Source organism: Taudactylus pleione, unplaced genomic scaffold (genome assembly GCF_031769625.1).
Source record: "Taudactylus pleione unplaced genomic scaffold, aTauple2 ptg001106l, whole genome shotgun sequence".
Taxonomy (NCBI): domain Eukaryota; kingdom Metazoa; phylum Chordata; class Amphibia; order Anura; family Myobatrachidae; genus Taudactylus; species Taudactylus pleione.
This window is the reverse complement of record NW_028285507.1, coordinates 27056-41178: the sequence shown is the minus strand read 5'-3', so window position 1 is coordinate 41178 and position 14123 is coordinate 27056. Positions and strand designations below refer to the sequence as shown.

The 14123-nt window shown below is 46.9% G+C and overlaps 1 protein-coding gene across 1 annotated transcript in view; it reads left to right on the top strand.

The window, feature by feature from the left end:
• RPF1 (ribosome production factor 1 homolog) overlaps nucleotides 1-14123 on the top strand; it is a 25597-nt gene extending 11474 nt beyond the window's left edge. Inside the window, exons 6-9 of the mRNA XM_088461811.1 lie at nucleotides 1826-1908; nucleotides 10948-11129; nucleotides 11236-11362; nucleotides 13520-14123. Coding sequence (XP_088317937.1) covers nucleotides 1826-1908; nucleotides 10948-11129; nucleotides 11236-11362; nucleotides 13520-13561 — 434 coding nt within the window. The 3' untranslated portion in view covers nucleotides 13562-14123. The remainder of the gene's footprint in view (nucleotides 1-1825; nucleotides 1909-10947; nucleotides 11130-11235; nucleotides 11363-13519) is intronic.

Below are 14123 nucleotides of genomic sequence, written 5' to 3'. Positions count from 1 at the left end.
TGAGCCTTCTGTCCTCTCCTTACGGGGACTATATATAAAGTCACTGAGCCTTCTGTCCTCTCCTTACGGGGACTATATATAAAGTCACTGAGCCTTCTGTCCTCTCCTTACGGGGACTATATATAAAGTCACTGAGCCTTCTGTCCTCTCCTGACGGGGACTATATATAAAGTCACTGAGCCTTCTGTCCTCTCCTGACGGGGACTATATATAAAGTCACTGAGCCTTCTGTCCTCTCCTTACGGGGGACTATATATAAAGTCACTGAGCCTTCTGTCCTCTCCTTACGGGGACTATATATAAAGTCACTGAGCCTTCTGTCTTCTCCTTATGGGGACTATATATAGAGTCACTGAGCCTTCTGTCCTCTCCTTACGGGGGACTATATATAAAGTCACTGAGCCTTCTGTCCTCTCCTTACGGGGGACTATATATAGAGTCACTGAGCCTTCTGTCCTCTCCTGACGGGGACTATATATAAAGTCACTGAGCCTTCTGTCTTCTCCTTACGGGGGACTATATATAAAGTCACTGAGCCTTCTGTCCTCTCCTGACGGGGACTATATATAAAGTCACTGAGCCTTCTGTCTTCTCCTTACGGGGGACTATATATAAAGTCACTGAGCCTTCTGTCCTCTCCTTACGGGGACTATATATAAAGTCACTGAGCCTTCTGTCCTCTCCTTACGGGGACTATATATAAAGTCACTGAGCCTTCTGTCCTCTCCTTACGGGGACTATATATAAAGTCACTGAGCCTTCTGTCCTCTCCTTACGGGGACTATATATAAAGTCACTGAGCCTTCTGTCCTCTCCTGACGGGGACTATATATAAAGTCACTGAGCCTTCTGTCCTCTCCTGACGGGGACTATATATAAAGTCACTGAGCCTTCTGTCCTCTCCTTACGGGGACTATATATAAAGTCACTGAGCCTTCTGTCCTCTCCTTACGGGGACTATATATAAAGTCACTGAGCCTTCTGTCCTCTCCTTACGGGGACTATATATAAAGTCACTGAGCCTTCTGTCTTCTCCTTATGGGGACTATATATAGAGTCACTGAGCCTTCTGTCCTCTCCTTACGGGGGACTATATATAAAGTCACTGAGCCTTCTGTCCTCTCCTTACGGGGACTATATATAAAGTCACTGAGCCTTCTGTCTTCTCCTTACGGGGGACTATATATAGAGTCACTGAGCCTTCTGTCCTCTCCTTATGGGGACTATATATAAAGTCACTGAGCCTTCTGTCCTCTCCTTACGGGGACTATATATAAAGTCACTGAGCCTTCTGTCCTCTCCTTACGGGGACTATATATAGAGTCACTGAGCCTTCTGTCCTCTCCTGACGGGGACTATATATAAAGTCACTGAGCCTTCTGTCCTCTCCTGACGGGGACTATATATAAAGTCACTGAGCCTTCTGTCCTCTCCTTACGGGGGACTATATATAAAGTCACTGAGCCTTCTGTCCTCTCCTTACGGGGGACTATATATAAAGTCACTGAGCCTTCTGTCCTCTCCTTACGGGGACTATATATAAAGTCACTGAGCCTTCTGTCCTCTCCTTACGGGGACTATATATAAAGTCACTGAGCCTTCTGTCCTCTCCTGACGGGGACTATATATAAAGTCACTGAGCCTTCTGTCCTCTCCTTACGGGGGACTATATAAAGAGGGCACAGAAGGCTCAGTGACGCTATATATATATATGTATATGTGCTCACAATGACCAGCCGCATTGGAGAACAAGCTTTCTGACATCTAACCAGAATAAAGATTGACGTTTTTGTTTTTAGTACATGTCCTTAACTCCAATGTACAGATGGACTTATTCTCTCTCATTTACCTGATGGCCCCACAGCTCACTTTAAAATGAGTAACGTGCGTCTGCGCAAAGAGATGAAGGTGCGTTTCTTATGTTTATTATTTAATTATTAAATGAACTTTCCAACTATAGACATTTCTTATCTCATGATTAGGGACCTTGTTACACTCAACCTAATGCTGCTGCAACAGTTCTAGGAGGGCGTTTATATGTGTCTGTCTGTAACACACTGTCCCATATAACATTAATACCCATTTGGTCAATGTAGCAGCAGCCCTGTACTTTATTATTATTATAATACTTTATATGGCACCACAAGTGTTCCACAGCGCCTTACGTAGTACATAGACAAATAAGTGAACAAGAAACCAGTGACTTACAGTACATTACAGTGCAGGACAAGGTTTATATACATTGCTGCATTAGCTATTATAACACTCACAATAAGCAGCAGGGAGCCAGCAGCCAAGTGTTAGGTGCCCTAATGGGGAGTAAGGAGTAGAAAAAAGTAAAGTAGGGAGAAGCACAAGAGGGTAGAGGGTCCTGCTCGTAAGAGCTTACATTCTAAAGGGGCGGGGCAGACACAGATGGGGTAGACAGGGAGGAAGGAGCATGGAGCAGTGGGTTAGGGTGAGAGCTGGAAGGCTATAATGATGTAGAGAGTCCTGAGAGCCCGTTTGAAGGATTGTGGAGAGTCTGATCGGGAGAGGGAGAGAGTTCCAGAGGTGAGGAGCAGCACAGGCAAAGTCTTGGAGGTGGGAGTGGGAGGAAGTAATCAGTTGGCAGGAGAGGCGGCATTTGTTAAGCGAAGAGGACGGTCAGGAGAGTGAAGGGAGAGGAGATCAGAGATGTAAATGGGAGAGGAATGGGTGAGGGCTTTGTAAGTGAGCGTAAGAACCTCGAATTGGGTTTGGGAGATGACCAGTGAGTGGATGAGGGATCTAGTAGCATCTAGGGTGAGAGAGAGTCTGATCCTGGAAATATTATTGAGATGGAAATGACAGGACTGCGAGAGGCGCTGAATGTGTGGTTTGAAGCAGAGGGAGGAGTCCAGGATGACTCCAAGACAGCGCAGTGTAGATGGACCTCTGCGGAGTCAGTTTATAATATAATGTGTGAGCATCAGACTATCCGGCACACAGCTACAAATGTTAGCCAACTCCTGATTGGATGTACTCCTCCAATTAAAATCCTGCTGCCATGTGTTACCGTGTGTCAGAGATCTGCCTCGCCTGGTGGGCGTAGAGCGTTGCAGATGCCAAGCGGATATGATAGGAAGGAGGAGACTCTATTGTTCCATTGGCATAAACACTGTATTATTGTCACCCCCCCCCTCCCTCCCTCCGTAGAAAGCGTTTACTGTATAATCTTTAGCTGTGTTTTTGCTGGCCTGACATACTGTATGTGATTATGTACAATGTCACTATAGTGGGGATGATGTACACTGTTACTATAGTAGTGATTATATACAATGTTACTGTAGTAGGGGTGATGTACAATGTTACTATAGTGGGGATGATGTACACTGTTACTATAGTAGTGATTATATACAATGTTACTGTAGTAGGGGTGATGTACAATGTTACTATAGTAGAGGGTGTTGTACAGTGTTACTATAGTAGGGTGTGATGTACAATGTTACTGTAGTAGGCGGTGATGTACAATGTTACTGTAGTAGGGGTGATGTACAGTGTTACTATAGGTGGAATGATGATGTACAATGTTACTATAGTAGGGGGTGATGTACAATGTTACTATAGGTGGGATGATGATGTACAATGTTACTATAGTGGGGATGATGTACAATGTTACTATAGTAGGGGTGATGTACAGGGTTACTATAGGTGGAATGATGATGTACAATGTTACTATAGTGGGGATGATGTACAATGTTACTATAGTAGGGGTGATGTACAGGGTTACTATAGGTGGAATGATGATGTACAATGTTACTGTAGTAGGGGTGATGTACAGTGTTACTATAGGTGGAATGATGATGTACAATGTTACTATAGTAGGGGGTGATGTACAATGTTACTATAGGTGGGATGATGATGTACAATGTTACTATAGGTGGGATGATGATGTACAATGTTACTATAGTGGGGATGATGTACAATGTTACTATAGTAGGGGTGATGTACAGGGTTACTGTAGTAGGGGGTGATGTACAATGTTACTATAGTAGGGGGTGTTGTACAGTGTTACTATAGTAGGGGTGATGTACAATGTTACTGTAGTAGGCGGTGATGTACAATGTTACTGTAGTAGGGGTGATGTACAGTGTTACTATAGGTGGAATGATGATGTACAATGTTACTATAGTAGGGGGTGATGTACAATGTTACTATAGGTGGAATGATGATGTACAATGTTACTATAGGTGGGATGATGATGTACAGTGTTACTAAAGTATGATACAGACAGATACTTACAAACTGGAGGAAAGTAAATAAATAAGTTAATTTGGCCTCTATTGAAAGACGTCCTCTTATTACCATGCGTTTTACCCCAGCAGCCATTATGTGCTCTACCAAGATGTCTCGTTCCTGGATGATTATATACCGCGCCAGCCTATACCAGTACTTGTGGCGTTATACATTCGCTGCTCTTACTATGAGACCTTTTGCAGATGGCGATTATATCTCGTGTCTGATGCGTTTTTTTTTTTTTTCTCTTTTCTGTAAACCATTTACTTTCTACTTCAGGGTCCATAGGGGGTCCACAAGGTTGACCTTGGGGTATAGGTTGGGAACCAAATCCGGGCACCACGCAGTTAAAGCTTTTAGCTCCCAGGATGCACTTGGGTCCACTCTCCCTATAACCCCACCCCCCAGCCAGAGGCACCTCAGTTTAAGTTGGTGCCCGGCCGGAGTTGGGTCACCGTTACTGCAGGGGGGCTGCTTAGCAGCCCCTAAGCTTAAAAGAGTTTTATTTTATTATTTTTTACTACTCTTCAGAGCGGCAGCATCAGACTGTCCAATGGACGTCTGAGCTGCCGCTCCTACACCCCGCCGGTGCTGCGACGCCAGTACAGATCTGGGGATCGCAGCGGGACCCCAGAGTCTGTACTAGCCGGGCTCTGGAGGAATCCCTGGGCTGCTGCCGGATCGACGGGGACAGGTAAGTCGCGTGGTCACCGCTTGCGGTGATCCACGTGTGAATATGCAGCCTTATGCCTCCGGTCTCTGGGGACAGACCGGAGGCGCTAGCGGTGGCGGCGGGCTCCCCCTCCATGGAGGCATACCCCGCGTGTCCACAGCCCACCAGGGATTATAGCGGCAGCGGGAGCCAGCATCCCGGGGGGTTAATTGCTAGCCAGGGGAGGAAGCCTTCCCTGTCTAGCGGCTCCTCCCCTCAGCTCAGCGCGCCTTTCAATAATACAGTCTGGCGTCGCTGAGCTGCTTCCTCCGCGGGCCACGCTTCTTCTGAGGTCTCCAGTGGCCATTTTCTCTCTGTGGTGCTGCAGAACTCTTAGGATGTCAGTGAGCCCAGTCCCCCTGCGTACCTGGCCATTTGGGTGAGTGTACACAGCGCTATAGCCTTCCCAGACACTGAATCTGGGCAGTTGAATGTAGCGACATTGTGCAGTATATTATATGTCATGCTTATGTATGTATATATATTTTTCTGCATTGTATGTGACTTTTGCTAGTGCTGACTGTCTGCTTTTTCTCTCACCTGTCAGTGTATATCTATCCCTTTTCTTTATCTGCCCTAATACAGGTGTACCTGGGGTGGTTCTGAGACCTCACATATATATATTTGTTAATATCTGTGAGGTTTGTCACATACTGTTGCGTGCTGCACGTTGCCATATTTTAGATGGAACTGTGAGTTGCATACGCTGATAATGGGTCCCTGCAGCTAATCTTAGCGTCAGTCAGGACCGGTATGGCGCTGCTTAATATTTCCGTCAAGATAGTCAGATATATCTGACCAGGAGATTGCACACGATACTGCACCCATTATTGCGATCCTGCAAGTCATAGCCTGCAGGAATTAGTGCGGAGGATTTTAACTCAGAAAGGTTTATGTATGCGGCACCATCTGGCGCCGGGCCCCTTGCACGACCCCCTTAAAGGGCGGTTTATTTCTCAGGATCCTCTCCTTTGAGGATCGCCGGGCGGGCCCCATTGTCGTCACTCGCTTGGAGTTACTTCACCATACTGCCCTTTTGAACTTGGGGTATCTCGCAATTTCTTGCAATTTACCCCTGTGCAACAGACTGTCGCTCCCCGCCGGGGTTTTTCACAGTACATGAATTACCTCCGATACCACATCGGTCTGTCATTCCCCTTGCAGGGATTACCACAACGGCCACCCTGGTGGATGTTGTTTTATAGAAATACTAATTGGCGTGATATACGTCCTGTGGTTACTGACCAGTGGCTCTGCCGTGAACTGGATGGTATATTCGGCTCTTTCCCTCTCACATGGGGGGAGCCGATTTCAAGTATTATTATCCCTGCTTTGGGGCTGGTAGCCAGGTTCATTCTGGATATAGAGAATGTCGATCCTGCACCTGTATCATACATCTCCCGTTTTCTGCCCAGAGGGTGGATCTCATAGCGGGAGTCTGGCTGTCGCCAGATACGAGGAGTCACAAAGGCCTCCTGTTTCCCATTCCCTGAGGGTCCTCACAAGTAATGGAAATCCCCTTCTGGGATGGATTTGTATGTTAATCATCGGGTTACAGGCATTAATACGCCTCCCATCCCGGCCTGGACGGATTTTACGGATCCGTAGGTGGTAACTTTGCCTGAATTCAATGTACTCGTTTTCAGGGCCTGTTGCCCGTCCTACCATGGCCATCGCAGGGTAATGCTTTTGTGACGTTTTTCCCCTCCAACACGTCCTGAGGTTCAAATATCTTTTGCCGCTCACATAAAATATGCAGTGGTCATATGTGGGATTACCTCATGGGATGCCGGTCTTCTAACTTTCAGGGTTTCGGCGGCGTCTGTATCCGCCGCAGTACCCTATGGCTGCGTTATGGGAAAGCAGAGGTGCACACTCCTTCCATGGGGAAGATCTTGTTTGGTCCTGACCTTGACAAGATCGTTGCATCATTGGCAGTATCACTAATGGGGAGATACCGTCTTTAGCTACTCCCACTACATTCGGACTAACTCTGTTAAGTCTTTTTGTCCTCAGGGTCAGCCTAAAGGCCTGTTTTTTCCTAGGCTGTCGGCCTCCATGGGGGCCACCATATCCAGTACCGAGCAGTCCTGGACTTCCGGACGACCCTGTTTCTACACCTGAGGATATACCCTCAGCCTGACGGGACAGGTCTACATCTGGGGAATTTCCAGAGTGAGGTACTGATTCTCAACGGCCTCTCATTGCTCAGGCAGCCTCCTCACAGGCATTGTTACACGGGCCCTTCTTCAGACCTGATCAGGGCCTTACAATCCCAGAAAGCTATACAGTCTTTGTGGTAAGCAGAGCTATTTCGGCCAACCTCACTATCTCAGTGAGGGACTGGTTGTTCTACTTTCTTTCTGGGGCGGTGACCGACTGGTCCTCATTTGCCTATACTCTGTCTCAAATCCCTGAATCAGATTCCAACGGTGCCTGGACTCAGGTGGAATCGTCCATGCTCCATCATCCGACGTTTGGAACCTGGGGATTTTAGGGTATTTTAGGGTATATCTGAGTATTCAGGATACGTACCTACGGGTACGTACAGAGCCATCTCATCAGCATGGGTTCAGGTTTGCTGTGCCACAGCAACACTTGTAAGTTTCGGGCTCTGCCTTTTGGGACTGTCCTCAACTCCACCGGGGTTTACCAGCCTTATGGATTTTCTGACAGTTCACCTGTTCAGGGTATCCGAATGCTCCTTTCTCTGGACGGTCTCCTGCTTTTAGCAGGATCACCAAGGTACTTTACCGCCAGGTCAGGATAACCGTGGCTTCTTCTCGGCACAGATAATTAGTCAACGGAGAAAAAGTCCTCCCTACATCCCTCACAGGGTTTTCTTCATCTGGGAGCACTGCTGGATTCTCAGACTCTGAGAATTTTTCTGGCGTAAGACAAGATCTCCACTCTTCAACTTGGAGTGTGCGGATATCTACGCATTCGACATATGTCATTACTCTTTGTGATGCGCGGTCTACCAGAGTGTCTACCTTTTGGTAGGGTGGAATGTGCTCAGTTCCATTCCAGACCTTGCCATAATTGACTCCCCTCCAGATGGATCGAGTTTTTCCCATCGGATCGCTGTTCGAACGATGATACTTTCTCCGGAGGCGAGTTGGTCTCTGTCCGGGTGGCTATGGCCATCTCGTCCAGGGTGTTCTTTGCTACAGACAGTGTCTGGTCCGCATTCGTTTCGGGGCAGTTGGACGTCTGTCGTTTCTGTCCTGCCACTTAACTTGTTGATACTTTAGGCTGTCTTGGACCTTCACTCTGGCCTAACCCATATGTCACGGTAAACCTGAATAGGTTCAGTCCGACAGTGTCACAACAGTGACTTCCATCTAGGCAACACTGGTAGTTGGGTGGCAATGTCAGGTATGTCATCCATTCTGACATAGTCCAAGGGTCTTCTCCTGGCCAACTCTGCAGTGTTTATTCCCGGAGCTCTCCATTGGGAAGCGGGCTTCCTCAGCTGTTGCGACGTGCATCCCGGGGACTAGTCTCTTCTCCAAGAGAGGTTTCAACTCCTGGTGAGCAGAGGGGGCCTCCCTGAGGGGATTGATCCTCATGGCCTTCTGACTTGATCACACATTACCGGTGTTACAGTCCAGCTCCAGGAGTACTGAAGCTATCTTCAGTGACTCTTTGTCAGTGAAGTGGTCCTTCCACTTTGTGTACCTGTGTCCTCCGGTCTCCCTTCTTCCTCGAGGTCTTCGGAAGTTTAATTCGAGACGGAGGGGTTTTCCTTCTGGGGGCTCCAGTTCGTCCCAGACATCACTGGTACTGAGATTTTCGGAGTCTCCTCATCGATACTCCGTTCCTACTGCTTCACTATCTGGACCTGTTGTCTCAGGGTCCTTGTTTTTCCCTGGACCTGGATCGTTTGTCTTTGACTGCGCCCCTACTGTGGTCCTAGGGCTTCCCTGGCTCTGTCTTCATTGAGATGTTTAGAGCAGATAGGCCAGACTTTGCTGGGATCTGCCACGGACTGTGGCATACATAATTCTTATGGTATCGTACCTGTCGATACGATCCTCCGGTGTCCAGGATTTTCAGATATTCTGGCATTCCTTCCGGCTGGCTTGGGTTTCACCCTTGGCCTGGCCTTCCTGACAGTGCGGATCTCTACACTGTCGGTATGGTTAAGATATGGAATTGCTCCGCTCTGGTATCCAGTTCATCCTTTGGAGTGTTTTCTGGATTATGCCTCCACTTGTCCTCCCTAGGGACTCCTGGGGAGTTAGTAGTGGTTCTTTGTTCCGTCCGGGGACAGTCAATGGAACTGCTGGTTGTGATAGCCATTACATGGTCTATTGTTTAAGCTCTCTCTCTCTCAGGGTGTTTAAATCTACCAGGAGAGTGTCTGAATTGGGAGCGTTCTCATGTGGCTCCCTCTTCTGGAGGGCATCAGGTCAGGGTGTGAGTTGCTCTCGCCCTGTATTTCTTCTTAGAGTGGTTTTTAGGTTCCATATTATTCTGGAACTTATGGTACGGCCATTCAGTCCCCAGTCTTCTCGGCTGGTGTGGCCTCATTGACTGTGGTCCGGCCTCTTTGGCTTTATATGATCCGTTCAAGTTCCTTATGGTAATCGGACTCCTTATTGGTGGTCTGCGGTTTCTGGTTTTCACAGGAAACGATGGCCGGCCTATAATGAAATGTTGGCTGGATGGCCTCGTATGTCTTCCTCAGGGGCCTACCCATAGGTAGGCATTTCTGTCGTTGAGGCTTGTTTTTTCTCGGGTCATGTAACCCTCGTGGGCGGCTCGTTGTGGCGCCTCGGCTGTTTTGCCTTACTAGGTGTCCACGTGGTCTTCTGTCCAAACCTTTTTTTAAGGTTCTAGGCATTGGTTTCCTTTGCCTCTCAGGATGCTTCCTTTTTGGCGACGGATTCTCCTCTCAGCACAGGAGCGTCCCCACCCTTGGTTGAACTGCTTTGGGACATCCCCAAGGTCAACCCTGTGGACCCCCTATGGACCCTGAAGTAGAAAACAAGAGATATGGTAAGAACTTACCTTTGTTATCTCTGTTTCTACGAAGTCCATAGGGTCCACAGGGCGCCCGCCCTGACGCACCTGGCTTCATATGGGCTGTGTTACTGGTCACCGGTTTCCCGTCTCCTTTTCTGTGAGTATGGTTCTAGAGTGTTCCAGTTTTCTCTCTCTTTTTCTCTCCTCCTCCGGCCTTTGGCTACTTACAAACTGAGGTGGGGGGTGGGGTTATAGGGAGAGTGGACCCAAGTGCATCCTGGGAGCTAAAAGCTTTAACTGCGTGGTGCCCGGATTTGGTTCCCAACCTATACCCCAAGGTCAACCCTGTGGACCCTATGGACTTCGTAGAAACAGAGATAACAAAGGTAAGTTCTTACCATATCTCTTGTTATAACATATATATATATATATATATATATATATATATATATATATATATATATATATATATATATATATATATATATAGGCACAATTCCACCAGTATGATACCACGTAGTACAAACCTCCATTATGTTTCTTCTCTATAGAAGGAATATATTTTAATGTGGGCCAGCAGACTTATCCCATCACAAATCGATACCACCCGATCTCCCACCAAAAGTACGGGTGCGTATAAAATAGGAGAGCGGATATTCTTGCTGTTCCTTTTGTTCTGCCTCCCTAGTGCGGCCGCGTCCAGACCATCAGGCTATAGCCGCACTGAGGAGGTTTCTGCAGAGGCTGCCTAAGTCAGAGCATCACTAAAGTATTGTAGGTTCCCGTAGACGTCCGCTAAACGTTATTGGAGATCACGGTGATTTTCCTCTAACCATCCGCTGGTAGCAGGGAGGAAGCTGCTGGGAAATGCGTCTCCTTTAGTGCGTGCGGTAACTGAGAGCAGTGAATGCTCAGTGTATATATAGATAGTGATTATTCAGCTTTGGGGAAAGTGCTTGTGAGTATATCCTCTGCAGCATCTGAGTCTGAATTCTTACTGTCCACAGAGGAAAGGAAAGCCACCGACAGAGCACCTACCTGAGGTCATCTTAAACAACTTCACCACGCGGCTCGGTCACTCCATCGGGCGCATGTTTGCCTCTCTCTACCCCCACGATCCCCATTTTATAGGAAGACAGGTGGCAACTTTTCACAACCAGCGAGACTACATCTTCTTTAGATACCACAGGTATTTTATTACTCTCCTGACGAGGGCGATCCCCCTGGTTCCCCCCCAGAACTGCTCATGTGATTGTTCATAATATTACCCCAATGCTATTACTTTTCCTTTACAGGTACATCTTCAAGAGTGAGAAGAAAGTAGGGATCCAGGAGCTTGGACCCAGGTTTACACTGAAGCTCCGGTCCCTGCAGAAAGGAACCTTTGATTCAAAGTATGGAGAGTACGAATGGATCCACAAGGTATGTGCTCTGTAGGTGGCGCTAACACTGCTGTGGGGGTGATAGGCTGCCTTACGGTCATGTGACCTGGCCTAGGGCTAGACGGTCTGGGAGGCACATGCAGCTTGGGGGGGGTGTCATTGCGGAACAGCCCTCGTGGCGTGAATTGACTGCACAATATTTTATGTCTTATTTAGATTTATAATAAGAGATTCGGTATTCCTGCGCACTGGATTATATCTGACGGGGTATGCTAATAATCTAATGCGCTCCCCCTGGTGCTGTGCTGGTGTTGTCTACTGTATTTTAAGGAGTATAAGACAGATGATTCTAGAGTAATATGTACAACACAGTGGGCGTAATACCGTGTGATGTATCATGCACAATATGGACTAGAGATAGTGAAAGTACACAGCATTTAATGTGGTAAAACAACATCAATAAAATACAATAGGATATACTGTTGCTAGTCAAAGTCACAATAAGGGTAACTATAATATAGGTACAGCAGTATGGAAGGTGAGTCCCAATGCACGTGATAGGTAAAACTGGTAGCATGGTTATGCTGATATATTAAAGGAAGTCAACAGGTGGCGACCAAACCTGAGCTGATCCTTTTCAGTCACTTCTTCAACAAGTGAAGCGATGGGTATGTAGAGGATGATCGCACTTTGTGGGGTAACACAAGTGTGGGGGTACCTGTATGTTGGAGTCTCTGTTTCAGGCTGTCTGGCGTTCTCCGGGTTTCTCTCCAGGGACGCAACAAGCGGCACACCTGGTCCTGGTGGTCCGCTGAGCGTCGACCTGGAGTGTAGCTCCGTGGTTGGTACAGCAGGTTTTGCGGTGTTGCCGGTGGGGGATGAGCCGCGTTACTGCTGTGCCTTCCTCTCCTTCTCTCGTCCTGAGTGGAACAGTCTCCTCTGTGTTGCAGCAATGATCGGCCAGCTCCTATGTTCTTACGGGTAGAGTGCGCTCTAGGGGCAGGTGGCGGTCACGTGATTCGGAATTCAGGGAAATTGCAGTATCAAGCAGGAGGTTGAGTGTGGGTCCCAACGCGTTTCGGCCCTTTAGGCCTTCCTCCACGCTACCAGTTTTACCTATCACGTGCATTGGGACTCACCTTCCATACTGCTGTACCTATATTATAGTTACCCTTATTGTGACTTTGACTAGCAACAGTATATCCTATTGTATTTTATTGATGTTGTTTTACTACATTAAATGCTGTGTACTTTCACTATCTCTAGTCCATATTGTACATGATACATCACTACATCACACGGTATTACGCCCACTGTGTTGTACATATTACTCTAGAATCATCTGTCTTATACTCCTTAAAATACAGTAGACAACACCAGCACAGCACCAGGGGGAGCGCATTAGATTATTATTGTTTATTTAGATTTGATTTTTTTTTTTTCCTTTAACCCCTTAATGACCAGTGTCGCTTTTGTAGTTTTACAACGGTTTTAAGTTGTCTTATTGCTGATTAACCCCTTCCTAGCCAAACCAAATGTCCAGATAACTTTTTTTTTTTTTAATATATCTCCATTGTTTCTTATAAAATGCTTCTGCGTAGGCCGGTATCGCTACAGATAGGGGATTGGTCTGGCAGCAAATTAGAATAAATATTTTTATTTTCTGGTCTTCTATTTAGAGGAAAATGAGTTTATAGTAAGAAGAAGAGGCCATTCTGTGACTTTTTTCCCCCCCCTTATTTTAACAGAATTTCAAAAAATATTCACCGAAAAGGTTTCATGAAACGTGTGTAGTGTGTGTCAGGTTTGTCATGGTTAAAGGGCACGGGGGCTTGGTGACCGCCATAATACAGACATGTGATTTTCTTTACAACACTAGTGAGAGCTAAACTGGATCCTCCCCTCTCTATGCACCCCCACATTGCTGTGGTACCCCTACATCCTACGTGTGCTGCCCGGTGTACATGTGGCTGTACTGTACCTAGGGAGCCCCTGATTTTATTGGCGGGGCGAGTGAGACCAGTCGCAGTTGCTGTAAATTACCGCTGCTGTACGATAACTGGTAAAACCAGCATGGCATACATCTTAGATTCCTGGATCCTTGTAGCAAATACAAGATGTGTCATGGTAGCACATTACGGTTATATTGCAGTCTCGTTCATGGAAGTAAATGTCTCCCTTTCTCCTTTTTTTATAGCGGCATGAGATGGACTCAAATAGAAGAAAATTCCACTTATAAACAAAAGTATGGTACTGTTATATGGGACGGGCGGGAAGGCTGCACTGGCCTGTACTGGTCTGCACTGGAATCGCATCTACAGACGTCTGGTTTATCCGGAGCAGCGCCCCCTGCTGGAACTGAGAAATGGACTGAAAAAAAAAGTTAATGACCCTTTTACATTTTCATGTGAGTCGGATTGTGTGGCTGGAATTAATGGTTAATACATCTTCTCCAGTACCCAGAACTCTGCTGTACTCTGTATCCTGTAATTCTCTGCCTGAGCTACTAATAACCCAGTATTGTATAGGCTACTGTACAGTAACATTAAGCAGGCTCCATCCCTGGAGATCTGTTGCCAAGAGAAGTGCATTTGGTCCCACTCCATAATGAAACGCTGGCCGATCTGTTACAGTTACTGTACGTATCCCGGTTACACACACACACTGCACCTCGGGGCACCGGCCTTATGTACAGATGTGTAGTGCCGTGGTCAGGCCGTCACTCGCTTCTCCAATACTGTGCAAATCATTAACTCATGAGATATAAGAGGTTTATATTAAAACAAAACATTGTTTTCTTA